The following is a 27,472-nucleotide window of genomic DNA, read 5'->3' as shown; positions in this document are numbered from 1 at the left end:
TAGGAGACGAGACATTTCCGCTACAAAAAAATATGGTGCGACCATACCCACGTAAAGGATTCTTTATAATGAGATGATCAGTGACGGCTTGTGCATTGGAGAACAGGGGAGGCTTAAGTCATATAGACTATATACACACAGAAAAGCCCGCCGGAGGCGGGCAAACCCATCATAGGTTTGCGCAATCAAATTTTGCCTAAAATTATTGGTGTCACACGTAGGTACGAATTAAAAAATTAAACAAATCGTCAGCTGTGCGTCCAGATGAAACATCATGAAAACCCATAAAACGTTCTACCACATTACCATATTTGACATATCTAAAAACGATTGAAAGTTGTGATGTACAGGTAATATCGGTAGTTTCATCAATTTCCCATGCAAAAAAAAGAAACACTTTCAATTTCCTTGCTTATTTTCCTTAATAATGTATGCCACACTGTCTATAATAAGCTCATTTTGGATGGTTTTTGAGGTGCCCGAAAAAACGCTACCGTTTAAAAAAGTGCCAAATTGTGAATCATATTTGCCCCATAACACGAGGTGAATTTTTAAATCGAAGTATCCTATTTTAGACCACGTTTGGTATTCGGTTTGTACGGAAAATAAAACACACGGCCAACAAAAAAGTTTTTCTCGTTTAATGGAACCGGTTAACCAATCGCATTTATCGTACCAACTAATATTAAATCCTTGATTTTGTCGATTATCTGACGATTTAATTGGAATCAAATTTGGTTGAGGCCTTCCTAGAGTTTTAATAATGTAAAATTTATTATCATAAGATAAAGAATTAAAATTATTTGTCAGCAACCAATCGACTATATCGTCAGATTTTTCAATTTCGTCCAACTTATTCATAATAAATGAAAAAAAAAAAACTTACCGAAAAGTGAAAACCTGAAAACACCTTGAAATAACGTTATTCGTTCATGGGCGGTGCGTTTGACTTTTGTTGATTCAGGATACGTACTACATAGTGAGTGATAGTTTTTTTTCGGGCATATTATGTATTTATATTAAAAATTAATGGTAAAGTAATGATACCCAATCATTTTTAGACAAAAATAATTATATTTATTTGTCGATATCTTTCAATTTATTGCGATGAATAGCCTCAAATTTTATGGGGAGGCTAAGCCTCCCTTGCCTCCTCTGACGAGCCGCCGCTGGAGATGATGATCGAGGGGAATGCGCATTAGGAATGCTAACATCCAAATTCGAAGGTAAGAGGATACAGCGATATCAGTCATCAAATGTGCTCGTATTCTCCATAATTTTTTAAAATCATAGAGGGTACGTTTTCAGATTGTAAAAGATAGCACCAGACGTAGAAATCTACTAGCTTATGATATACCGATATACGATATACCACCCATTAACCAGCCCGCTTACGGTTTAAGTGATTACTTGGAATCATATTTTTTTTAAACCAAATAAACCTTAGCTTGGCAAGGTAATTATTCCGTATAATAAAGATCATGTTATATACACAGTAAATTGTTTTATTTTACCATGATATATAATGAAGATCTGTTACTGGTTTGTTGGCAACATTGGTTAGAAAAAAAAATTGTAGTTCGTTCAGATCTGTAGTTCAGATATTCTGTGATTCAGGTTCAGGTTAGGATAACAAATGGAAGTAGGAGTTATTTGTGATTGAAATTGGATATGAGACTTTTTGCTGATCACTACTTTTTTCAATATGTTTAGTACGCTTTGAACCTTCAATTATAAAAAAATGGATAAGACTACTTTACCAGTAATTGATTCTCAATATGATTTGTATCTACAAGAAATTGAAGGCATAGATGATTATTGGGGACCGACTTTCAGGTATATTTTTTAATGGAAGATTTTTCAACACATTACTGATTCCTCATTTCAGAACAATATTTGATAATGATGAACATGTGGAGTTCAGGAAAAAGCTGGAAGATAGAATCAAACATCATGATAAAGATATAGAAAGACTTTGCAATGTTTACTACCAAGGTTTCATTGAATCTGTAAAAGAGTTGCTGGAAGTCAGATCTCAGGCTAAGAAACTGAATGTAAATTCTATGATTAACTATTATACTTTTGAAGTGCTTATTGATGTATTTTTTAGAGCCAAGTAATAGGCTTGGATAAACAGGTACACCTTGCAGCTGAGGGAATAACAAAATCTGGTACAGATTTAATACAAGCTAGGAAAGTGCAGAGTAATATTGCAGAAGTTATTGCTCAGCTAAATTTATGTTTGCCTGTTTTTACTACTTATTCCAAATTACAGAAACAAATATCAGAGAAACGGTTGGTTTTGTTATAATTACTTCACAATTAGTATGTGTTATACAATATGTTTGTTACAGATACTATCCAGCACTAAAAACTCTAGAAGAATTAGAACATTTGCATTTGCCCCATGTAGCAAATTACCGATTCTCAAAACAGTTGCAAGTAATTATACCAAAGTAGGTTTATATAAAAATTGTTTTTTGATTGTTGTAGCCAAAACGGTTCAAACCCTGGTGTAATAACTAATTTGTCAAAATATCTAAATACTATACCGGCTATACATTATTGCTCGTTCTTTTTGTCATCTTGTCTTACTGTTACCAGAATATAAAATTATTCATCTATATCACATTTCGTAGAAATCAGAAAAACTTGTTTTAATTTCCAATATTATTGGATTCCTCTACCGGAGTAAATTCCAAAAGTAAAAATTTGTCAGAAATTTTTTATTGTCTTGATTTTGATATTTTACATATAGGACACTTGGGCATCAATTATCAGTAAATATAGATAGCAAGATCACACTCAATCAAAAGGACTCAGAAAGACAGTCAGAAACCTCATACTGTTTTTTTGCTTACACCTTCAGTCTTTTGATCACTTCAACCATTTTCAATATGACTTGATGACCTTCAGACTTTAAATTCAGTCGTAATTATTCTCACACTTTTTGTTCTCCAGAGAAAAAATATGGGTTTTCTTTGAATTCTTAGAGTCATTTATATTCAGTCCTACTTTTCCGCTCTTTTCATTTCCGTTACGAAAAATGTTGGTTTCCATTCAAAAAAGTTACTGACCTACAAATAATGTGCAAGGGGATGATCAGGGTTAAGTCATAGGTTAGAGGTATTTAATTTTCTTACCGTCTAAGACCTTGATTATATCTGCGCATCATTTCTACGATCAGAAGTAGAAAATTATTTAAGTGAAAACGAAAACATTGATTCAACTATTTATTAAATAAAACTGCAATGGTCCAGTAAAAGTTCACTGGGCGAGTTGAAGATTGGTTTAACAGATATGATTATTATATAAGTAGATAATTGTTGATAGGTAAATGAGTAACCTACCTGTAGGTACTTACATAAAAAGTTAAAATTACACAATTTCATTATTACGGATTTCACAATAATATTATATTGTTATAGTTGGCAACCTAACTCATAGTATTCTGTTTCATTGTCAGACAGTTTTGGTATCTTCTTCAACATTTATTCAATTTACTCTCTCAGTATATTCTTCTTCAATCTTCTCTACATGTTTGCAAATATTTCATTAGTTTTGAATTGTCACTTTATGAAATTATTCTTCTGTTAGCCTCCGCACATCAGCTAGTTTGAATGAGACATTATGGACTTCTACCTCATTCTTTACTAGTGTTACAACTTGTACAACTATGGTTTGCTCCCTAGTAATTTTGATCGTTAGTACGCCTTGAGGAAATTGAAATTTCTCATGTAAAAGAGGCAAGTTTTCTAGAGTAACAAAAATGTTACCTGGTTACACCAGGGTTTCTAAATATCTTAGATAGGTATATTACTCTTTCAAATATTTATAGGTATAGGGAAAAAATTGAAGTTGCATCTATGTCGGACCTGAAAGACTTCTTGGAAAATATCAGAAAATTCTCTCCAAAAATAGGGGAAGTAGCAATGAGACATGTGAGTGGTGTACTTATTTTTTCATATAATATAATATATCGCAATTTTTTCTAGACACACGAGCAGCTCGCCAGTGATCCAACCGTAGTTGGAAGAAAAAAGAAGAGAAATGCTCCCCAGCCACCTGGTAGGTAGATATTGAAACTTCTAATACCCAAAACATTTGGATTAAGAAAGGGATCAAATATAATGATCTCCATAACATGTATTTGAAGACCCAATTTTGTAAATGATCACCACATTTTGACGAGCAAATTAGTGAATAAATGAACCACTATGACTGCAATAAAATGTAGGTTTATTACACAAAAAAGTATAAAATTAAGTTAGATTTTATATTTAAATGGGTTCTTAATTTTGGTGAATATTGACTTTTTTATGTGGTCAAAAGTATTAATTTTTGGTAAATCTACACTTTTCTGGTGATATAAAATATTTATTAAGTGGTAAGTTAAACATAAGTCATTTAGAAATAAAATATCTAGACATTCAGTTAAATTTGGCTATCAATTTGGTTACCAACGTTTTTTGGTAATAGTGAATTAATTGGTGTACTTATTGGTGAATTAACACTTTTTTAGATGAAGGCAGTCCAAACATCTAACATTCATTATAATTTTACACATGAAGGTCAACTTAAACTATATGTTAGATCTTACATTGAGTTTCCATAAGAAATTCGAGATAAAGTGAAGTTGATAAATGGTAAAACAGGAACCTCTGGCGTAGAATAAATCCAAAAACAAGTTGGCGTCTTCACGAGATGAATAAAACTAATTACTAACTCTAAAAACCTCTATTCATATATAACTGGGTATTCTTTCACTTTCTGAAACATCAATGATCTTTTTGTTTTTTATTATTAAAAATATAACACTAGCGTACAGGTTCAACATAGTTAAGACACAAATATAAAATATGTTGTTATTCTCCCTAATCAGCAAAAATGCTGGTTTCGGGATTCACAACCATTCAACATGACAAGTGAAACAAAAAACTAGTAGACCACTACAAAGCTCATAGTAGTAACGCATCAGACATGTGCCTCGAGGCTCAGATGTTTTTTAAACTATTGATGAATGAACTATAGCCCGGCAATTCACATATATTGACAGGTAATTCATTAAAGACTTTTATAGCCTTTGTTTTTTTTACCATGGTTAGGTGTATGTCATTTCTACCCCTTGTATACCTACTCATAAAACTGGTTGTTGACTAGTAGATCGTTGTTGCTTTTGATTATTTTGTTTTTTATTTTATATATGTTCTTGCATTGCTCAAGTTTAAGTAGATTGGGTGTAGTTCAGTCTGTGAGAATAAATAATTTCTGTGGGTTCGAAATGAAGTGAAAATCGATTGCCATGCCTTGCGGTTCGATCCATCAGTTCACACAGCGGTCGATTGAGTGAGTGGATCAAACCACCCACGTCAACCCAACCGGCTACCGTCCCACTATTTATGGGATCAACAGAAGACTCATTCCACGAATATCAAAGATAAACGAGGCTCCCCAAAGCAAAGCTTTGATATTCACCTTCGATCGAGATTCGTCTGCAAAGCAACTAGAGGAAACCATAGCCCAAAGACAAAATATTCGTGGATTGAGTCTTTTGTCGATACAATAGAAGCGTCTTCTTAAGGGAAAATGGCTTGTCCTTTAAAGACAGTTTAGTCCACCAATACATTGGTTTCTGCCTAGCACCACTGATGTTGCCTAGCACCTGGTGTTGTGTGATCAACACCAGGAAGTGTTGAATAACACTATTATATTATTGAAAAGATAGGTTTTCTGATCGCCGAAAATATCTTTTTCAGGGAATTTTTCTGAAGAGGACCGTAGTGCTCAAGAACTCATAGACTTTTCTCCAATCTACAGAGGATTACATATTGCCCATGTTCTCGGAAGATCTTCCACATTTGAAACCTATTATAGAGCAGAAAGGGCCAAACAAGCAAGGCTTGTTCTACAGCCCCCTACAAATATGGTGAATTAGTACAATCATTCAACTGATTTTTTTACTTATGATTCATTGTTTCAAGCATGAATCTGAGGACAGTTACAGGACATATATTCAAGCAGTTCTGGGCTTTTTCATTTTGGAGGATCATGTCCTGAACACTGGTAGAGGACTGATAACTAGAGTTTTTTTGGATGATATGTGGAACATGGCACTCTCTAAAATTGTTACAACTCTACAGACCCATTCGGTATGTTGATGGTTTCTTTTTTTCCCTTTGAAAAATAACCAAATGTACAAAAATTGAAATGTACCTTTCATATAATATTCGAAGAAGTAATCCACAATATAATATTTAGAAAGTAACTTTTTCACATGTAATATTTTTCCGCGTTGTTATTTCTGTTGAACTAGATTGTGAGAAACATTGCTTTCATAATGATTATTTTTGAAGTGGCTTTAGGGTTCCAATATTTTATAACTTATTCTTCTTTTGAAAACTTCATGAAATGAATTTCCTCAATTTTTTCAATTTTGGTCGGTAAAATTCTTTATATTAAATTTTAATATCTTGATACATTCGAAGAATGTAAACTTTCATGGCTTGAGATAACTATATGAGGGCTATTTCCTGTGTTTTCTGGCCGTGACCTGCAGGTTTTTATGCCTGACGTTTTGTCCACTGCTGAGATATACATTTTCAGAGGCAATGTGGTAAAGGTTGTGAGCTGGTGCTCTGGTTCTTGTTCCTGTTGTATCCAACGCATTAACTACTACTTCCTTACTGGGCGCTCTATTTATATCGTTCCTAATTGTATTACCTGTTCGTGTACCTTTAAGGACAAGTAGCCAGCTTTCATTAATATTCATTGTCTCTTCTTTTCTATTGAAATTATCCCTATATTTTTGAATCTCTATTGCCTCTCTATACAGGGTGTTTCAAATTCTATCCTCACCATTGGAATCTCGGAAACTATGAGAGATACGAAGATGGTTAAATTTGGGCAAAGTTGCGCATTTACCTAACTAACAATATGCAGTTGAGAAATTTCTGAAATTCCTAGTATATCCGGAGACATCCGAAAAAAACAGAAATTTCGGAAAATGGTTTTTATTTTTTTCTGGCTTTATTTTTCGAAGGATTCGAAAATAAATTGCACTTCCACATTGCCACTTTTTCCCTGCTACATAATGGTGTTTTCAGATTTGCTATCCGACGTTTCGTCTTCCCGCCACCATCATCAACTTTATTTTTTTCTTATAGGCCCTACATTGGATTCTTTCTGTTTTGAATAGAACCAGATTTTACCTTTTCAATGATATATAATAAGTTATCATTTTTTTTCGAAAAATTGGAGATATTGAAAAAAAATTATTCTTATCATAATAGGCTTTGACTCTGATGTTTCTAAATTTGACTTTCAATTTGTTACACTCAATGACATTTTGTTATTGTACAAGTCATTGAATTTTTGGCGAAAAATGGCTTTCACGAATGAAGAAAAAAGAGATATGATACAAATTTATTACAAATACGATAGAAACAGTGTTAGGATTTCGGAAATGTATTTAAACTTGTATCACCGAGTTTGGTTCATTTGAAAAGCCGAGGAAAAAATACGGAGACAGAATCAACAATCAAAATTTGATAAATGAGGTGTGTATGAGGTAAATTAGACATTGTGTCCTTTTCAATGAAAATAGAACTTTGAACAAATAACAATAATTAACTAAAGTGTAAAGACAAAAGTAAATCACAGCAAATGCTCAAAATGCTGGGCTTGTTCATGATAACACAACTGTGCCCTTCTTTGAATATTATTCACTGAATGATTAATTTCCCTCCTCCTCAATCTTCCGAACTCTCTTACAATGCTGTGTTGAAGGTCCTCAATATTTTGATATTCTCTCTGACCATAAACTCTATTTTTCAGTGTACGCCATGAGAATGTATCCATAATACTTAAGTCTGGAGACCTTGCTAGCCACCTCACTGGCCCATTATTCCCTATCCATTTATCACCAAACCTTTCAGTCAGGTAATTAGATACTCATCTGGTAGTGTGCGGTGGAGCACCATCATGTTGAAACCAGATGTTGTTATAGTTAGCCAAAGGTAGATCATCCAAATAGATTATCCAGAATTCCGTCAAATAAATGAGGACCCAAAATTCTATTTTTGTAAATTCCTGTCCACACGTTAATCCTAAATCGCACTTGAGGTCGAATTTCTCAGAACTGTCTGGGGTTGTTTATGCTCCAAATGTGTTTGTTATTTCAGTTGAATATCCCACAATACGTAAAAGTGCTATCATCTGTCCAAATTACATTTTCCAGGGAAACAGGAAAATCAGATCTTCTTATTAGCCAATTTCAAAATTCTAATCGCCTTTCGGGATCACCTGGATGCAATTTTTGAGATATGTGTATTTTGTAACATGTTAAACCGCTTTTTTTGAGATGTCTACAAGCACTTGTATGACAAATATTCATTTCGGAGGAAATTTGACGTGTAGATTTCCCCGGGTTCGTATTTATCTGCAATTTATTAATTTTTATTGAAAAAGACACAATGTCTAACTTACCTCATAGATGATACCTCATTTATCTAATTTTCTTTAGTTTTCTGGTCTATTCGGTCTCCGTATTTTTTCCTCGGCTTTTCGAATGAACCAAACTCGGTGAGATTTTGATCCAATAACTTGTCGTCTTTCGGGATACAAGTTTAAACACATTTCTGGTGTCCTAACACTGTTTCTATCATATTTGTAATAAATTTATATCATATCTCTTGTTTCTTCATTCGTGAAAGCCATTTTTCGCCAAAAATTCAATGACTTGTACAATAACAAAATGTCATTGAGTGTAACAAATTGAAAGTCAAATTTAGAAACATCAAAGTCAAAGCCTATTATGATGAGAATTAATTTTTTTCAATATCTCCAATTTTTCGAAAAAAAATGATAACTTATCATCATTGAAAATGTAAAATCTGGTTCTATTCAAAACGGATCCCTATACTTTGTTTCGTGGTTCCGATGTAGACCGACTCGCAGACCGACCGGTATAATCCTGGCGTTGCTAGAGGTTCTCTAGGGTCCTCAGCTGACCTGAGACTTAGCCTGATGGTTTTTGTTGGCCTAAATATAAGTTTCACGTCTAGTTTCACCAAGATTCTACCAATCCAGTCTGTGACATTTTTGACATAGGGAAGGAAATCTTTTCCCGTGACTGGCCTAGCTGGGTTTGCTTTGGTGTTTTCTCTCCTGAGTCGTATGGCCCGCTGAAATTCTCTTTCGCTGTACCAATTACGTTTGAATGCATTTTTCCGGTGACTCAGTTCTTCAGGCAGACCCTTAGGTTCACAGATTCGTCGTGTTCTCTTAATCATCATTTTAATTACCCCTCTTTTTTGTTGTGGCTGGTAGTTCGAGTTTTTGTTCAGGTATCTATCTGTGTGCATTGGTTTTCTGTACACTTGGTGGTCCAGTGTACCGTCTTCACGCCTGTTCACAAGAACATCCAAAAAGGCTAGAGTCGCTTGGGTTTCTCATTCCACTATGAATTGGATTTTTGGGTTGAGCGAGTTAAGATGTAAAAGAAAATCTGTTAGTGTATCTTCCCCATCTCGCCATATCACGAACGTGTCATCAACATAACGTAGCCAACAATATGGTTTCACGGCCGCTTGCTCTAAGGCCCGTTGTTCAAAATTTTACATTAAAATCATTAATTTTAATTGACCAACGAAATTGTCTACAATCTTAAGATTTGTGCATCCTCAAATATCTCAGCCTGTAGTCTTGTGCTTTTCCGTTATCGCTCAATTTTGTGTCAATCTCCGATAAGTTCGATTTAGGTTTCTCAGTAATTCTAATACTGAGTAATTGTATTACATAAAAGTTCATAAAATAAATTACTGCAATTTGTAATAAGTTGAAATAATATTGGTACACATTTTAATTTTTACAGAAATTAATTTCACTGACATGATATGAATGTGTAAATTAATATTGATGCTATAAATAATGATTTTTAGGCATATTGTACTGATGCTACCTTAATCCTCAAAATAAAAGACTTGATCATGCTGTTCTGTACCACATTGAGGAATTATGGATATTCTGTTAAACCATTATGGGAGCTCGTTAGAGAATTGCGTGACCACTACACAGAAGTCTTGATGCAAAGATGGGTGCAAGTTTTCAGAAAAATTTTATCCGAAGAAGATTTTCAACCTATACAGGTAAAAAATTAGGTGAATTTCTTAGGATTATTCCCATTTCATAAAACTTTGTAAATAATTGTTCTCTTATTCATTTATTGCAATTGAAGAGATTAAAATATTTTTATGTTTGACTATAAATGTTTTGTTTTTGAATGTGGATGGTAGATAAATAGATAGATAATTTCATTAATCTCCATAAATCATTTACATGACATGAGATAAGTCATAAAGTTAAGATAAATATAATAGTTTGAGAGACAGGTATTTACACATAACATCAAGTAATTGATGTAGCATAAAAATTTTCCAGTTACATAATGTATGCCTCTTCTTCGGCTCTCCCACAAAATTGCAGCATAGAATAAAAGCACTCCCTGTGATAATGAGGAATTTCTTTTGAGGAAACTAGATTCGCCTGAAGTCTCAAGAATTTTGGTCTCGAATAGATTAGAGTTATGATGAAAGATATATTTAATGATTTGGGCTGCAGGGTGCTTAGCTCTGAAACATGGAAAAGTGAAAATGTGCAACAAAAACAAGAGACTATGAAAATATTTCCACCACTGAATGGCAACTAATTGATACCACTCAAGATTATTTTTATTCATTTTGCCTCTCAAGTGATGACAAGGGATATTTGAAAATTTCAACTATGTTAAATGCCCTTGGTTCATTACCAATACAAAATTCAATTTTTTTTAAACTGAAAATTCACTTGTTATACTTTCATTTTCATACATAGTAGAATATTGTACAAATGCATAAGTTAATAACATAACTACATATATGTTTGCTGAATCTCGGGAAAAAACAGTGATTCTAACTCTTACTGGTAATACTGAATCAACTAAACAAAAGGCCATTTAATTAAGCATTACGTCATTTGCTTTGATAGGTGTTTCACTTAACAAGGTGAACTGTTGTACTTTTTATTGGTTTTAAAATTCTATTTATCTGATATATATTAAGCATCTTTTTAAATTATTTCATATTTAAATATATTGTTTCTATATTTTTTTCATTATCATGCTTCTTGAGAGTTTCAATATGTTCCAAATATCCAACACTCAGTTGATTTAATGTGTCCTTGTTCAAAATGTATTTGGCCTCCTCAAACCCTATTTTGAACCATTATTCCTCGATATTGGTAATTGTTGCTCAATACAACAAACTAAAACAGTTATATTTTATATTTGAAATTAAACAACATTCAACAAATTGACACACATAATTTATGTATTTGCTTATTTTTGAAATATTGAACATGCGGTGTTTGGAATATTCTCTTCAAAAAATGTTCTAAGTGTATTTATTAATTTATTTTTTTAGTTGTCTTCAATACTCCATAGTAATTTTAAAAACTACACCTCAACGATTTGATCTCCACAAACTTTATTTGAAAAATATATCACAACATGTGATTTGACAAATCACGTGAAAAAGCTAATGTCTTAGCGAAACATGTTGTGATATATTTTTCAAATAAAGTTTGTGAAGATAAAATCTTTGAGGTGTAGTTTTTGAAAATCTCAAAATTATCAAAAAAAAAGTAATTAATTCTTTTGCTTGTTGCACTAAAATTATTGTAACCAATTACATATTTTTAGCTTCAGTAAAACCAAACAACAGATGAGTAGAATTGTAGAATTTTATCGGATCTCCGCTGAACGTCAATAGACATTTTTTCAAAGCACTTTCAAGAACACTTTAAATTTTTTCATTTGACAATTAATCCATCCTCTTATCTTGGATGTGGTTGTCTACAAATATTGTAGTTTTCCCTGTATAATTATTTTATAAACTGACAATCGAACCTTGAACAGAGTTTTTTTGAGTTTTCTTTTTTAGGAGGTTCTTGAAATATTATTTATGTCTGAGTCGAAGGACCAAGTGATTATTTCATAATCTGAATTAATGTTTTTTCATGTTTGGAGAGTAATATAATTGATTTGAAAGGATACATGTTTCATGCATATCAAGTACATTTCAAATGAAATTCATAATTTCCTTCAAAAGTTTAATCTGTTTTAGTCATTTTCATGTCATTGGAATGATACATCTCAATTTCAAAGATCACAACATCCTCATTCAACTTTTGATTTGTTTTTTTGGTGTATCAACATTGACACTATGGTTATTAACCTCGTTCTAGGTAGTATATGTTTATAATTTCCTGAGCCACGTAGGTAGCACCATTAGTCTTGTCAGCCATGTATCGTATCAAAATACATATACCTCCAGATAGATAAATTCTTTTAACTATTGGTCAACAGTTTGTAATCCTAAATTTTGTGTCAAGTAAATCTACAGTGGGGATAGTCATACAAGAAACTAATAATGAATATTAAAATTAGTTGAAATGGAATTCTGAACATTTTTTCTTCAGGTTACCCATAGTTAATTCAAATTCAAAATTTCAATGGTTACGTTTCCTTGTTTTCGTTTCATTATTTGTATTGTTGTAAATCATGCCTTAAAGAAAGTAACGCCGGTCGTCGCTGGTAGCCATAATTCAATGGTGACGTGACCAAGATCACTCCTAACTCGACGTGTGCTAGCGGCCGTTCCAGACGTGGCGTTGTTTCGATATGATCGCGCCGCTTCGATAGAATTCCTCATAATTTTCTACGACATTTGGAATCAAATAGGATGTTATGTATGTCTCAGCATGGTTTCAGGAAAAATAAATCTATAGAAACAGCTTCCTATCATCTTCTGAATTATATTTACACAGAGATTGATAAAAAAAATTATGTGATCTCACTATTTTTCGATCTATCAAAAGCGTTTGATACAGTATGCGCGGAATTTCTCATAAAAAAACTGTCATTGTTCGGGTTTCCACGAAATATAATAAATTGGATACAATCCTATATGACTAACAGAGAAATGCTTGTGATCTGCAATGGAGTTACATCTGAGTCAAAGACGGTAAAACTCGGGGTGCCACAGGGCTCTGTTCTAGGACCTCTACTGTTTCTTCTCTATGTTAATGATCTTCCTCAACATATAAAGGGAGGCTACGTCACAATGTTTGCTGATGATACAACGATAATCATAGCAGGCAATAATGCTGAGCAACTCATCAGCAAATCTGAACATATTATTGATCAGTTCAGTACCTGGTGCCAAAGAAATAAGCTCATTCTAAATACTTCTAAATCGATCAGTGTTAACTTTCACTTCAGAAGAAATATTCCAATTGGTCGACACTCTAGTTATGACATTAAAACTTCTGAAGAAATGAAATTTTTAGGGACGTTCCTAGACGCCAATCTAAATTGGGAAAAGCAGGTGGACTATATATGTGCTAAGTTAAATAGAGCATATTATGCCATAAAACAGCTGAAATCCTGTTTGGATGAAACTGCCTTACTCAGCATATATTATGCCATGGCCTACTCTCATATAAGTCTTGATATTATGGCTTGGGGCAGAGCAAGGGATTTTTCCAGAGTCTTCATAGCACAAAAACGCATCATAAGGCTAATCTTCAATATGGATTTCCGGGATAGCTGCCGGCCAGTCTTTATAGACAAAAAAATATTGACAGCCCCTTCCATCTTCATTTTTAAATGTATTTCATTTGTTGGGCAAAACAATAAATTATATGATAAGACTGCTTCAGATCACAGTCATAATACAAGAAACGGTGATCTTCTAAAAATCCCTCAGCATTTCATGACAAGCTATAAAAAATCCCCTCAGTATAATGCCATTACGTGCTTCAATAAGCTGCCAAATGAAGTTAAAAAAATCACAAGTGACAAGGTATTCCATGATTATGTTAAAACTATGCTTTTAGAAAGAGGCTATTACAGTTACCAAGATTTTTTAATTGACAATCTCACAAACAATCAAATTCACAGTGGACGAAATTTTATTTAGATTAAATTATGTGAATGATGTAAATGTTTAGTTAATTTGAGGGCATCTATGCTTACTTGTATATGTGTGTATATAGGTATGTGTATATATGTGTATATGTGTATATTTAGAGGTGATTCTGTGTTCAATCTCCAACTCTTTTTATCTTTACTAGCCTGTAGTACAACTGACTTACCATATATATCCAAGTGTATCAAAAATGGTGAATAAATATTATTATTATTATTATTATTATTACCTTCGATTGCCAAATATAAATACGATCCACTCGCCTATCGGGACAGTGAAGTGGAAGTGACAGTGCGGTATGCGGAGCGATCTAGTAAGGCGATAGATCTTCGAATAATAGTTGAAGTTGTAGTCGAAATGTTTTGTTATATTGAAAGTGAAATCAAGTTGAGTTTAATTATTGTTCAGTGTATTCAATTATTGATAAACCCACCGGGAGAAACGTAACAGTATTTTGTACGGCTCTGTTTACAAATCTTATTTTTCTCACGTATTTCCTGCATATCAATTGGATCTGTTGACTGTATCCTATAAATGAATATATGAAAGTGATGAATATTTATTTTAAGACAAATAATTCGAATGGTTTCAACTTGATATATTTCAGGTTCATCATCAAGATCAGTTGAACGAAATACTCTTGTCATTTCCATGGGAAGGAGACTTACCTGATGATATAACTTATCCATATAGTTTTCCTTTTTCTAGTATGGTACCAAAAGTATACCGAGAAGTCAAAGAATTCATCTATGCCTGTGTCAAATTTTCAGAGGACCTCAATTTGAGGTAACTTAAAATTTTGTTTGTTTTTTTAACTGCTTGAAACCTATACTTAATCATTTGTTGTCATTCCAGTCAAGTGGAGGTGGATGAAATGATAAGAAAATCAATGAATTTACTTCTCACCAGAACTTTCAATGGCTGTCTCTCATCCACTTTTCGGAGCCCACATGTTAATCTTCAGGAAATAATTCAAATTATAGTAGATACTGGTTATCTGGAAGAAGCCAACGTGTATCTTGATCAGTTTATTTCTAATATAACTGGGTGAGCTTATTTGTTTTTTTCTAAGGTGAAAGAATACTAAAATTTAAATAGGAAAACATTTGTTATTTCATAACATTGCAAGATCTTGTAGATTCTCTCTGAACCAATCAAATTATGGAACTGTCTTATGAACTGATGAATCGAGAATAGTCCCAAAGGAGCTGAGTGCCAATTTGAAATTTTTCGAATAATTGCAAAAAAATGTTTAATTCATAAGCTAATGATTGTTTTAATTAAAAAAATAGAAAATTTTAACAACGGCTAAGTGTAGGTCGACGGATTTAGTATTAAACAACCTTGTAGCGAAAATCTCCCAATCCCTTGACAAGGATATTGAGGTTGCTGTATTTATTGATATTGAAGGAGCATTTGACAATGCACTACCTAAATTTATAGGATCGTCTCTGGCTAGGAAAGGTATATAATCGACCGTAACTGGCTGGATCTATGCCATGCTAGTAAGCAGAGCTGCAACTACGACTTTTCAAGGCAAGGACATTAAGTTCAGTGTGGGGTACTATCTCCCCTTCTGTGGTCGCTCCTGATGGATAGTCTGCTTGATGCCTCGACAGAAGAAAAGTAGATCTGCAAGCTTATGCAGAAGACCTTGTCATCTTGGCAAGGTCCACGTCGGGAAGGGTAGCTTGTAATATCCTCCAAAGTACGATGGATGTTGGTCACAGTTGGTGCCTGAGGGAGCAGATGTCTGTCAACCCCAGCAAAACTGTGATAATCCCCATCACCAGGAAGAGAAAATTGAAAGATCTAACGCCACTTTCCCTCATTTCATTTGGAACGGTGGTAAAATATCTTGGCATTGTCCTTGATATATTCACCTGGAATATATTCACCTGGAACGCTCACTTGGAACAAGTTTTACACAAAGCCAAACTGTCTCTATGGACATGTCGAAGGATTTATTATAAAACTTGGAGTTTATATCCCAAACAAATCCATTGGATTTATGTGATGATTGTCAGACCAATGATCACTTATGGTGCAATTGCCTGGTGGCCGAAGGCATTACAGAAAACAGCCCAGGCGAAGCTCTCTTGCTCACAGAGACAGGCTTGTCTGGCTATCAGTGGTGCCACACCATCAGCGGCCATGGAGATCCTTCTAAATCTACCTCCTTTCCACATTTTTCTGGAAAGAGAGGCTAGATGGACTGCATACAGACTTGTGCACATTGCCAATTGCATAAATAAATTTAATGCAGAGTGCAACAGACTGTTGGTTGACACTGGAAGTCACAGCATTCTGGAAATGACCTCTGACTTTATGCCTCCAACTGTCAACTACAAACTGCCTTATAAAGTACTGTTCCAGAGTAGAGAGTACTGGATCCTCCGGGAGAAGAAAATATTAAGAGCAGATAGTTGTTGGTTCACAGGTGGATCAAAAACACCTTCCGGTTGTGGTGCAGGTGTTTTTAGTCGCAGACCCAGGACAGAGATATTTACCTAGGAACCTATGCGACTGTATTTCAAGCAGAAATTTATGCTATTGAATTGTGTGCAGAGAGATTGGAAGAATCCAACCTCATATACAAGTCAATGAAAATATTCTCGGACAGTCAAGCGGCGTTGGAAGCTATAGACTCCTACCGAGCAACTTCTAAATTGGGAGCAAATTGCCAAAAACGACTCGACTCTCCTCGATTGGAAGACTTAACAGATTGTCTCTGGTCTGAATTCCTGGCCATATTGGTCTGGAAGGCAAGCAGCTTCATCGGACCAGAACCTGTCATTGGCATCGCTTTAAGCTTTGCCAAATAAACATTGAACACCTGGATGGCAAGATGATTTATGGACTTCTGGCAGTTTATTCACCTTTGGAAGCTTGATATCAAACAGTTGTTGGACTACAGTAGGAATGAACTACGATGATATAACAAGCCTCCTTACAGGTCACTGTCATTTGACAGTGACTGTCGGAAGACAGTGACTGTAGGAAGACAGTGACTGTCGGAAGACAGTGTGTGTCACCTCTGTTAGGAAAATGATGAAACAGCAGAGTATATACTTTGTGCCTGCCCCGCTGGGAACCGAATCAAGTTTTTTAGAGTTCGGCAGACCCTTATTCCTACCATCTGACCTGAAAGACCACTCACCCTACAAACTAAACGGCTTCGTTAAGAAGCTGGGTTTATTTGGTCGAGTGTGAATAGGTGTGAGCCACAATGAACCCTTGCGGGTTGTGGTTTAGACCTAACCTAACCTAAGTGTAGGTCGCGAAAAAGAACTTAGGAAGTTGTGTGACTAGACTGAAACCTTAAGGCTCGCGATCGTTTATTGTCTCACACTTACAAAACTCTGACAAAAAATCCATCTTCTCAACAAGGCCGATTACTTTATTTGGTGAGTGACCTGGCAAGACCACGACTCTACCAAACATTGAAGGGCAGGCACAGAGTGTGTGCCAGACCCTGAATTTCCTAGTGAAGAATAATTCGCTTCAAGGTTGTCACAAGGTACATTTTCCTCAATCTCGTAAGGACTTGATGGGCGGTCAGTCTGCGACATATTTCAGGGAGATGCTCGTCCAAGGCTGAAGGGTACTAATTGCTGATGTTCAAAGTGCAAGATTCCCACCTTGATGCCCATAGCAACCTTCCCATATGAGGGCATCTGTGTTTGTTTAGCAAAGCCCAAAGCGATGCCAATGACAGGTTCTGGTCCAATGAAGCTGCTTGCCGCAACCTCCTTTGCAAGAGAGTCAGCAGCTTCATTGCCTTCCAGGCCAGTATGGCCAGGAATCCAGACCAGAGACAATCTGTTGAGTCTTCCTATCGAGGAGAGTCGTTTTTGGCAGTTTGCTACCAATTTAGACGTTGCTCGGTAGAAGTCAAGAGCTTCCAACAGCTTGACTGTCCGAGAATATTTAGATTGACTTGTGAGTGAGGTTGGATTTATCCAATATCTCCGCACACAATTCAATAGCGTAAATTTCCGCTTGAAATACACTCGCAGGCAGGTAGATAACTGTCCTGGGTCTGCAACTGAAAACACCTGCACCAGAACCGGAAGGTGTTTTTGTTCCATCTGTGAACCAACAACTATCTGCTCTTAATATTTCCTTCTACCAGAGGATCCAATCCTCTCTACTCGGGAATAGTACTCTATAAGGCAGTTCGTAGTTGACAGTTGGAGGCATAAAGTCAGAGGTCATTTCCAGAATACTGTGACTTCCAATTTCAACCACCAGTCTGTTGCACTCTACATTGAATTGATTTGTGCAATTGACAATGTTCACAAGTCTGTATGCAGTCCATCTAGCCTCTCTCTTCAGAAAAATGTGGAGAGGAGGTAGATCTAGAAGGATATCCATGGCCGCTGACGGTGTGGTACTGATGGCACCACTGATAGCCAGACAAGCCTGTCTCTGTAAGCCAGAGAGTTTCGCTAGGGCCGCTTTCTCTAAAGCCTTCGGCCACCAAGCAATTGCACCATAAGTGACCATTGGTCTGACAATCATCGCATAAATCCAATGGGTTTGTTTGGGACCTAAACCCCAAGTTTTACCACAAATCCTTCGACATGTCCAAAGAGAAATTGTGTAAAACTCTTTCCAAGTGAGCGTTCTAGGTGAGTCTTTCAGCAAGGACAATGCCAAGATATTCCACCTCCGTTCCAAATGGAATGACCACACCATTGTGGGAAAGTGGCGTTAGATCTTCCAATTTTCTTCTCTTAGTGATGGGGATTAACACAGTTTTGCTGGGGTTGACAGACATCTACTCCCTCAGGCACCAACTGTGAACAACGTCCAACGCCCTTTGAAGGATATTACAAGCTACCCTTCCCGACGTGGACCTTGCCAGGATGATAAGGTCATCTGCATAAGCTTGTAGATCAACTTCTCTTCTGTCGAGGGCATCAAGCAGACTATCCACCAGGAGCGACCACAGAAGGGGAGATAGTACCCCACCTTGAGGGCAGCCCCTGGTGACCCTGAACCTGATAGCCTCGCCTTGAAGAGTCGTAGTTGCAGTTCTGTTTACTAGCATGGCATAGATCCGGTCAAGTATCGTTCTAAAATAACGTAAATTCTCTTTGGGAAGAACATACACGAATTAATAGGGGGATTTATAACCGTTGTGAAAGACTAAAATTGGTCTAAATTGAAACAAAAAACATGGGAAACTTCCAAAGGAAGGAAGAAAGCAAATTATTTCAAAATAAACCTTTACAAAGATGTGTAGAACATGCATAAAAGTAACTTTCAGATGAAACTAGAAAAAGACATTTCCTTCTTGAAAACTAATCCCTTATGAAAATATACCCCTTTCACTTCAAACAATCCAATGGCTGAGATTAAATCAAATGAGCGTATGAATGTCATTACGTACTGTCATCATGACATGAGTGACTTATTTCATCCATGACAAAGTCTTTATGTTATGACATTACCCTTTGCTTCAACTAATTCGATAAACCCTTCACAAACTGTGTATTCATGTCCTGTTCTCATGTAAGTGAAATTTTATATCGTAACTCTTTCATACACTATATTGTGTAGCTTTTCTATAAATGATGTCTGATTCGATTCTATGATAAATATATGGAGTACAAACTGAATAGGAAGAAGTGTTTTTTGTATAATTGAATGTTCATATGAAAGAAGTTGTTTCGAAATTACTTTTTCTTTTGTGTAATTCAATGTTCATATGAAAGTAGTTGTTTCAAAAGGGGTTTTTCTTCCAGTTTGTATCTGAAAGTAACTTCTATGCATAATGTACACATTTTTATGAAAAGTTAGTTTTGAAATTGTATTGTATTGTCTTCATCATCCCAAGAAACAAAAAGTTTATGGATACGGATTAAAAACTATAGATACAACAAAATAGATACAAAAAATAATGAAATATTGAACAAGAAATTACAAGTAATTAAAGTAACACTTGAACATTTTTTTCCTGCTTAAAAACGGCATTCATTTTTTCTCTACCTACTTACTAATATTTAAAAAAGTATGCTTCAGCCAAAATTAAATTCTTGATTTCTTTTTTCTCATTGTAATGAAATCTATACAATCAAAATATCCTTCTGGGACATTTCATAAAATCAAGTCTGAAAACCATCGAACTTCTCAATGAAAAATTGCAACCGAAACATGAATTTGGGTGATATAGATGAAATATACTTTAATCTATTCAATAATAACAATTTGTCTAACCCTTTGAAATCTTTTAAACCTCATAGAAGTCAATTGTCATAAGAATATCACAAAGTTTTTACTATTGCAAAGAACAGGAACATGCATATGGGAATTTTAAAAATAGTTTCAATCCAAATAATAGACAATTCAATTGGGCCATATACTAAAGGTTTAGAAACGAAATTGTTATCATACTCAAATGAAAAAAAAAACCAAAACATCCGACTCCATACTTCTGGTATTTCAGTCGTTTGCTAAACCCGATTGCCAAATTGGTTGTATTTCATATTTCTGCTATAGTACTTTGATTCCATTACACATCTCATAATTCTTTTTCTTTTCTTATGATTTTGTAAGGGCCTTCATTAGTTCTATTGTTTCTGCTACATTATCTGGTTGCGTTGACATTACCCTTTGCTTCAACCAATTTCAAACATGAAATATTTCCATTTTGTGATTTTAATGATCACTTTATATTAGTTAGTTTCGAGTCAGTCTATTTGGACAATGGCTCCTTTGTTTTTCCAAATAATATAATCTGCAGTGATTTGAATACATCGTTAATCACTATCATCATAGCACTACAGTGCACGAGCATCTTCTTAAAAAAGTTTTCACAAAAGAAACCATCGAAAAAACATACTATTGACTACTGCAAGAAAGCTTTGGAAAAAACTAGAATGTACTTTTAATCTGACAAATAGAAATAACAAAATTTTTTGATTTATTCTTGAGTGAAGAGCGCCTTACTAGAAATAGCATCATATATATCACCACCGTCTATTTTTTCTTTCAGAGAAGAATCTCGGGGAGTGACATCAGGTTTGGGTCATGGTCAGACAGCTTTATTTTCGGTATCTAGAGAAGAGGCTGTACGACAAATTTGTGAAAAATTGAGGCAAAAACTCGACGAGTTCTTAGAGCTAGAAAATTATGACTGGTTATTGGTGGAACCGAAGGGACACGCTTCCAGCTACATTTCTGACACTATAGCATTCCTGCAAACAACATTTCAAAGTTTCACAAATATTCCAGTGAGTAACTTTGACATCTTTATCAATTTTATTGAATTATATTTGACTTTCATCATGATTTTGTTTTCAGCTTGAAGCGGCACAAATTGCTTGTAAATCAGCTTGCGAACACATCGCAAATTCTTTACTGGCCCTATTACTGAATGAAGATATAAAACAGATTTCTATGGGTGCCTTAAATCAACTGAATTTGGATTTGTTACAATGTGAACGTACGTACCACAATAGGTACAAAATTATATCACTATAGTCCGTTTACCGAACAGATGGAGTGACCACGTGATTCTGTGTGTTTACAAAGTCAACATCTCGATATAAACAATACCATAAATATTGAACGAGCATAGCAATTTTTCTTTGAAGCTCGAATATACGCAAAAATTGATGACATAACTAAAAAAAATTAAAATGTGAGATGACAGGTCCAAAAAGACAGAATTTCTTTGCCTCTATGAAAATGGTCGAAAGTTGAAATCAGTCAACCAATACTACTAGATGTGTGAAAACTCACATGCAGATCACGTTCCATCTATTCAGCGAGCAGACTATAATTTTGATCAGTAGGATATTGCCCTTTTGTTTTTTTCAATATCAATTATCTTCAATTTAAATTTTCAATACATATCAATATCAATTCATTTCTATTTGAAATAATTTAAGCTTCAATAATTGAATAGAACTGGCGGATACTTGATGAAAATCCATATTAAAACTCATTAATACCTTTTCACTATATTGAAAATCATACAATAAATGGTATTAATGAGATTCAAGTTTCAATTTGATTTCCTAGGTTTGTCTTTTTATTTATACATCTTCAAATATGAGTTTGATATTGAAAATGATTTACATGCACTGTCAGTGATAAGTTTTTAATATATTTGTAATTCATATAAACAAAGAAAATTGCTCGCAGAATAATATGAGTATAAAATAACCAATGTCTTACTTTGAGTTAATGTTGTATTGGATAAATTGGGTTCTGAATCCATTCACTGAACATAATTCATTTAAATGAAAAGAGAACTGAAAATTTCTATGTTTTTTACCACTTTTATTTGTAACTAACGTTACTGTAGTTTTCGTCCTATATGGACATTCTCAAACTTATATAATAAACTAACAATGATTCATTACATTCGCCAATATACACCATTCAGGTACTTGATTGAGTACCTGAATTTACAATTCACAATGCGAATGTGCCAATTTAAAAACTGGAGAGTAAATTAAGTCGATTTGATCATTTAACAGGTTGCACCCGCAATGTTTATGCTTGTGAAACAAAGCCGGAAATTCACTTACAGATTAATATATCCTCAGGTCAAACAACCAGAAATCAAGAAATGGGCAACGCTAACATATTTTGGAAAAAGAACAGAAATAATCGCAGGTTTCTTCAGAAAAAACAATGTGGAAGTAGCATTCAGACCACATGCCAGGTTATCTTATTTCCTTTTCAATGCCAAAGATAAGGTCGACAAGTTGGAAAAATCTGGAGTTTATAAGCTTAAGTGTCCGGAGTGTAATAGTGTTTATGTGGGACAATGCGGCCAAAATTTCCAAAAACGGTATGCTGACATGAAAGGTTCTTCAAACTAGGAAAAAATGATTCGACGTTTTCAAATCATTCCTTGGCATGCAACCACAAGTTTCCGAATCTAAACGATACGGAAATTCTGCACTATGCAAGGAAAGGTTGCAAACTCAATTATTTAGAATCCTTGGAAATTCACAAGCATAAACATTGCGGGTGCAACCTGTTAAATGATCAAATCGATTTAATTTACTCTCCGGTTTTTAAATTGGCACATCCGCATTGTGAACTGTAAATTCAGGTACTCAATCAAGTACCTGAATGGTATATATTGGCGAATGTAATGAATCATTGTTAGTTTATTGTATAAGTTTCAGAATATCCATATAGGACGAAACTGCAGTAACGTTAGTTACAAATAAAAGTGGTAAAAAACATAGAAATTTTCATTTCTCTTTTCATTATGATCTCCTACCACGTAGTAACGGCTACATCCATCACTTTAATGATTAATTTACTTAACGTTGACGCAACCGTTTACCAATATGAGATATTGATACGTATGAAAGGGCTGTAAGTATTAAATGAAACAATAATGGATACTTGTCTCAACTAGACAAACACGATATCAACGTTTCAATAACAAAATAAAATATAGGGAGTTGAGAGAAGCGTGGAGATCTTTTCAACTTAGCTTTTGATGTGATCCCCGTTTTGGTAACATTACCCAATATTTAAAGCAATTTTAGATTTTTGTTTTTTGGCTTTATTGCTTTCTTTACCTCCTAAAGTCAGCATGATGAAAAAAACATCAAAGGATTAGAAACTTGACTTTTGAATTGTTCAGTTTGATGATAATAAATGTTCAAAAAAACCAATGGAATGTCATGATTTTCATCATAAATTACAGCCAGATCTGTGTTGGCGATGCTTATGGAATCAATATATCAAGTCAAATTGCATAAATTAAACACATAAAATTCTATAATAATTGTCAATAATATCATTTAGCAGTAGGCTCATATAGATATATAGATATTTTTTATGGGCAAAAAATAACCCTTTCCACATTACCGCAATATTTTCTTCCCTGAGCAGAAATTTCTGTTATATGAGCCTGTCAACACTGAATAATTGCATAAATCTTGATAACCTATTGCTATTTGTGAGATTCAGTTGAGTTATTATTTTTGAATAAAATTGAAAATGTGTAATTTTACTGTTGAGAGATTCACTGGAGAAATAATGGTTGGTAATAATGTATGGTACCATATTGTGAAAGTACCACAGTGTCTAATTCATGGGGTTCAGAAGTAAGAAATTTGTTGTTGGAAAGAAACAAGTGAATATGTATTAGTAGTAATAAATAGAAGGGTATTATTGGCATCGAATAGTGAGATATGCTATTGGCCTTTTATTTAAAATACTGTATCGTGAATACCCGAGTCCCTTTCACTAGTACTCGAAATCTTTTGATAACTCTAATTATTTCAAATACCTGAAGTCTTTACTTGTATGCTTATTCAATAGTAATTCAGGGTTGAGTATGTAGATTCTGAGAACCGATACTTTCGAACAAATACATAGTAAATGCACATATACTGTGATTACATTTTTTTTTTACAGAATTTGCCGCCTCTGATCCTGTCAAAGGTTTGCAAGAAGATTCTTTATTATCGTATTTTGAAACACTCAGAGAAATTTTGGATTTGTTTATTTCATGGGACTGGCCTACTTACTTCCACGACTATGCACAAGAAACTAATAAATATAAGAAGGTTAATCCGGATGTAGCTATAATACTACTGGAAAAGTGAGTAAATATGTTTGTTGGGAAACATACATATCAATAATGTTGCACTTTCGTCAACTCCTTAACGTAAAGACACAACTTAGCTAACTCATAAATAAATGGTTAAACTGGAACCTCTGGTGTAGAATAAATCCAAAACAAGTATTTTTCCCAATCACCAGAAAGGTGATTGGAAAACTGCCTTGAAGACGTCAACCTGGTTGGTAAAACGCGCGTCTAGAAGATTATTGCATTTTTGCTGATTAGGAAAAATGCTTGTTTTAGTGTCTTCAGGAGATGAAGAAAACTGTTTGAATATTTTATCACCATTTTAGAATTTGAAATTCTCTATGGTATTTCAAGTCTTTCAGCTGACAACTGTACTCAAAATAATTTTGGATATATCAGACTAACTGGAAACGAATATTTCAAAAATAAGGGGTGTTTATGGGATGAGCATTCATCCAACAAACCTGCTACCTTCCTTTCTAGCATAGAACATAAGTCTAAAGATTTCTACAATAATTTAGGCTGCTCCTATAAGTTTTTTTTTCTGGTATCATTATATTTTGGTGGTTCAAATGGTAACACTAGAAGTACTGATCTGATTTCCACATAGATCACAGAAGCAAATCAAATATTTTTCAGTGGTCATAGCTCCCTAGACAATTTTTCAAGTATTTTACAGCATTTTTTCAACTAAACTAGGATGTTTATATGTAAAGTAAATTTCTGAATCCAAAAATGTATAAATATACTAGGTGTTCCATTTTAAATTTCTGTAAAACTGAACCTGCTTTAAATCATATTTCAGACTCAGTTGATTCAAATTGTGATACCATTTGAACCACCAGAATTACACACTGAGAGACAAAAAAGTTTTAGGGGCGAGTCTGAATTAGTTTACATCTGATACAAGGGATATTTTTTCCACTTTCCTCATTGTTTTTCATCCTGTTGTGAAAAGTGGTTCACCTACATCAAAGTTACTTGATTTTTATTTTCAGACAGATTTTGCTGTAAGTTTAGAGTTACCAGTGAATGACTATGTATTACCGACTAGAATAACATGCATACATGAACGAAATCTTCATGTGAAAACTCAAATTGCTTGGTTTCATGTATGTAGGTTCATAAAATTATTATGAATCTTTCATATTGACATTACCCAACACCTACCAATAAGTGCACAGTTTTGCAAAATGAAATAGCCTAGTTGAGTTCTTCAATCATAACTGATTTTTGAAGGGAATTCTGATTTCAACAAAAGTGATTTTTAAGTCCATTTCATCAAATATAATAATGTCAGGTGTAGGTTTAAGTTGGAGACTGTTGATATAAATGGTGATAGATTAGATGTGATAGCCTCTAGGTTATCAAGTTATTAGGGTAGGTGATCTGAAGCAACAGGCAGTTTTCTGTGACGAACCATTCTAGCTAGACTCTGTTTGTGAGCCGCCTAGTTGTGTTTTGAGTTCCAAGTCATCGTATTGTAATGTTGGCGTTGTTCAGCAAATTCATTGGTATAAGGCAAAGTTGGTCATGTTCGAATGTTGTTCAATGTGATGTTGACATAGAGTTACATTTAGCAATTGGCTCTGGAAATGTTAGCATCTTGTATCTATGGTGGAGGTTCATCCAGGTTTTTATTGCCTCCAAGGATACAGAGTTTGAGGTTATCTGATTAAATGATACTTGTGACGAGTGGACGAATAATATCAGCAGAATGAATATAATGAGGTACGATTTCCTGCCAAGGGTCGAGAAGGGATGCAGCAAGTTTTTCTAGTTTTAGATTCATATGTACAAGAAATAAAAAATAATAATAAGCTACTAGTATTAAAAAGGTGATTATAAATTGGAATATTTGCTATATTCAAAATTTATTCTACACTTCCACTACTAATTTATCCCTTGTAATATTTTAAAAATGAAAATTGGGTAAAATATTAACTGAGCCTTAATTTTTTTAGGCTGAAGGAAGGTGACAAGAAAACGATGTTTACAGTTTTGAAGAAAAGTGAAAGAGATAAGAAAAAGCTTCTTGAAACTGTTTTAAAACAATTAAGGCAATTGGCTCAGTTGCCGACAGGAAAGTAAATTTCTACCTTGTTAAGAAATATATTATTGTGTAACATTATGTTCATTAATAAATATATATTTAATACTTTATTGATTATTCTCAACTACCGAAAATATTTTCTAGAAAATATTGGAAAATAAACTTTTTTTGATCAAAGTAAATCGAATGATAGTAGCAGCTATTGTAGTTTCATTAAGTTACCATTTCCATTTTTTTATATTCACCAACTTCAGGAAGATATATCAGATTTAGTTTGCTAAAAAGTTTCTGGAAAGTGAACAATTTCACCTTAGTTTGCCTGTTAACACCCAGTGTTAACCTCTATTTTTAGTTGAATCTTTTTCTTTTAAATTATTATTAGGTGTGTGTATATTTCACATCCCATTTGAACATTCGGTAAAAGAGCGGCGTCCAAGAAGTTCGAGAAAAAACAGTACAAATACGTATCTCATAGTTAACACGTATCCCAATGTTTTTTTCTCGAAAAAAATCTTATGGAATGTCATTCGAATTGATTTGTATGCACATGTGGGAATTCAAAACCTCCACTTTTTAATTGTCCAACAGTTTTGGATACTATCGTCCAAACGCGCCATACGGCATGTTTTATTAAAGTGCATAGTGTGTTTCAAAGTGAATCCCACTCCCATCGAACCTTTCATCGGTAGATTACTTTCCACTCGATTAATCAACTGCATCTTTTTCAGAATGCAGGTGTTGATTATAGTGAACCTTTTAATGTAGGTCTTGATAAAATCCGCGGAATAAAATCTCAAAAGGCCTATACAGTGTCAT

General features: G+C 34.2%; 1 protein-coding gene across 2 annotated transcripts; it reads left to right on the top strand.

The window, feature by feature from the left end:
- The first annotated feature begins 1,485 nt into the window (after positions 1-1,485).
- Sec15 (exocyst complex component Sec15) lies at positions 1,486-26,766 on the top strand. 2 transcript variants are annotated; one of them, XM_074177128.1, is made up of 16 exons: positions 1,486-1,626; positions 1,683-1,836; positions 1,889-2,054; positions 2,111-2,295; positions 2,355-2,456; positions 3,839-3,941; positions 3,996-4,068; positions 5,757-5,926; positions 5,982-6,149; positions 9,939-10,145; positions 14,632-14,810; positions 14,880-15,071; positions 21,028-21,265; positions 21,336-21,477; positions 24,429-24,615; positions 26,568-26,766. In XM_074177128.1, the coding sequence occupies exons 2-16, from the start codon at positions 1,742-1,744 to the stop codon at positions 26,692-26,694; spliced, it is 2,334 nt and encodes a 777-aa protein (XP_074033229.1). In that variant the 5' UTR covers positions 1,486-1,626; positions 1,683-1,741; the 3' UTR covers positions 26,695-26,766. The 2 variants fall into 2 exon arrangements, with proteins under 2 accessions (XP_074033229.1, XP_074033228.1); XM_074177127.1 differs by having other exon boundaries at positions 1,596-1,836.
- Positions 26,767-27,472: the final 706 nt, after the last annotated feature.

Source organism: Leptinotarsa decemlineata, unplaced genomic scaffold (genome assembly GCF_025532065.1).
Source record: "Leptinotarsa decemlineata unplaced genomic scaffold, Ldec_3_MD MMD2_tig00002159_RagTag_RagTag, whole genome shotgun sequence".
In the NCBI taxonomy this organism is placed as follows: Eukaryota; Metazoa; Arthropoda; class Insecta; order Coleoptera; family Chrysomelidae; genus Leptinotarsa; species Leptinotarsa decemlineata.
The sequence above is the reverse complement of the archived record's forward strand: the minus strand, read 5'-3'. Positions and strand labels throughout refer to the sequence as shown.

Coding starts and splice junctions, on each gene's coding strand:
- Sec15 (XM_074177128.1), top strand. CDS start 1,742: ATGGATAAGACTACTTTACCAGTAATTGATTCTCAATATGATTTGTAT. Junction 4,069..5,756: donor AAATGCTCCCCAGCCACCTG/GTAGGTAGATAT, acceptor TATCTTTTTCAG/GGAATTTTTCTGAAGAGGAC. Junction 24,616..26,567: donor GCTATAATACTACTGGAAAA/GTGAGTAAATAT, acceptor TAATTTTTTTAG/GCTGAAGGAAGGTGACAAGA.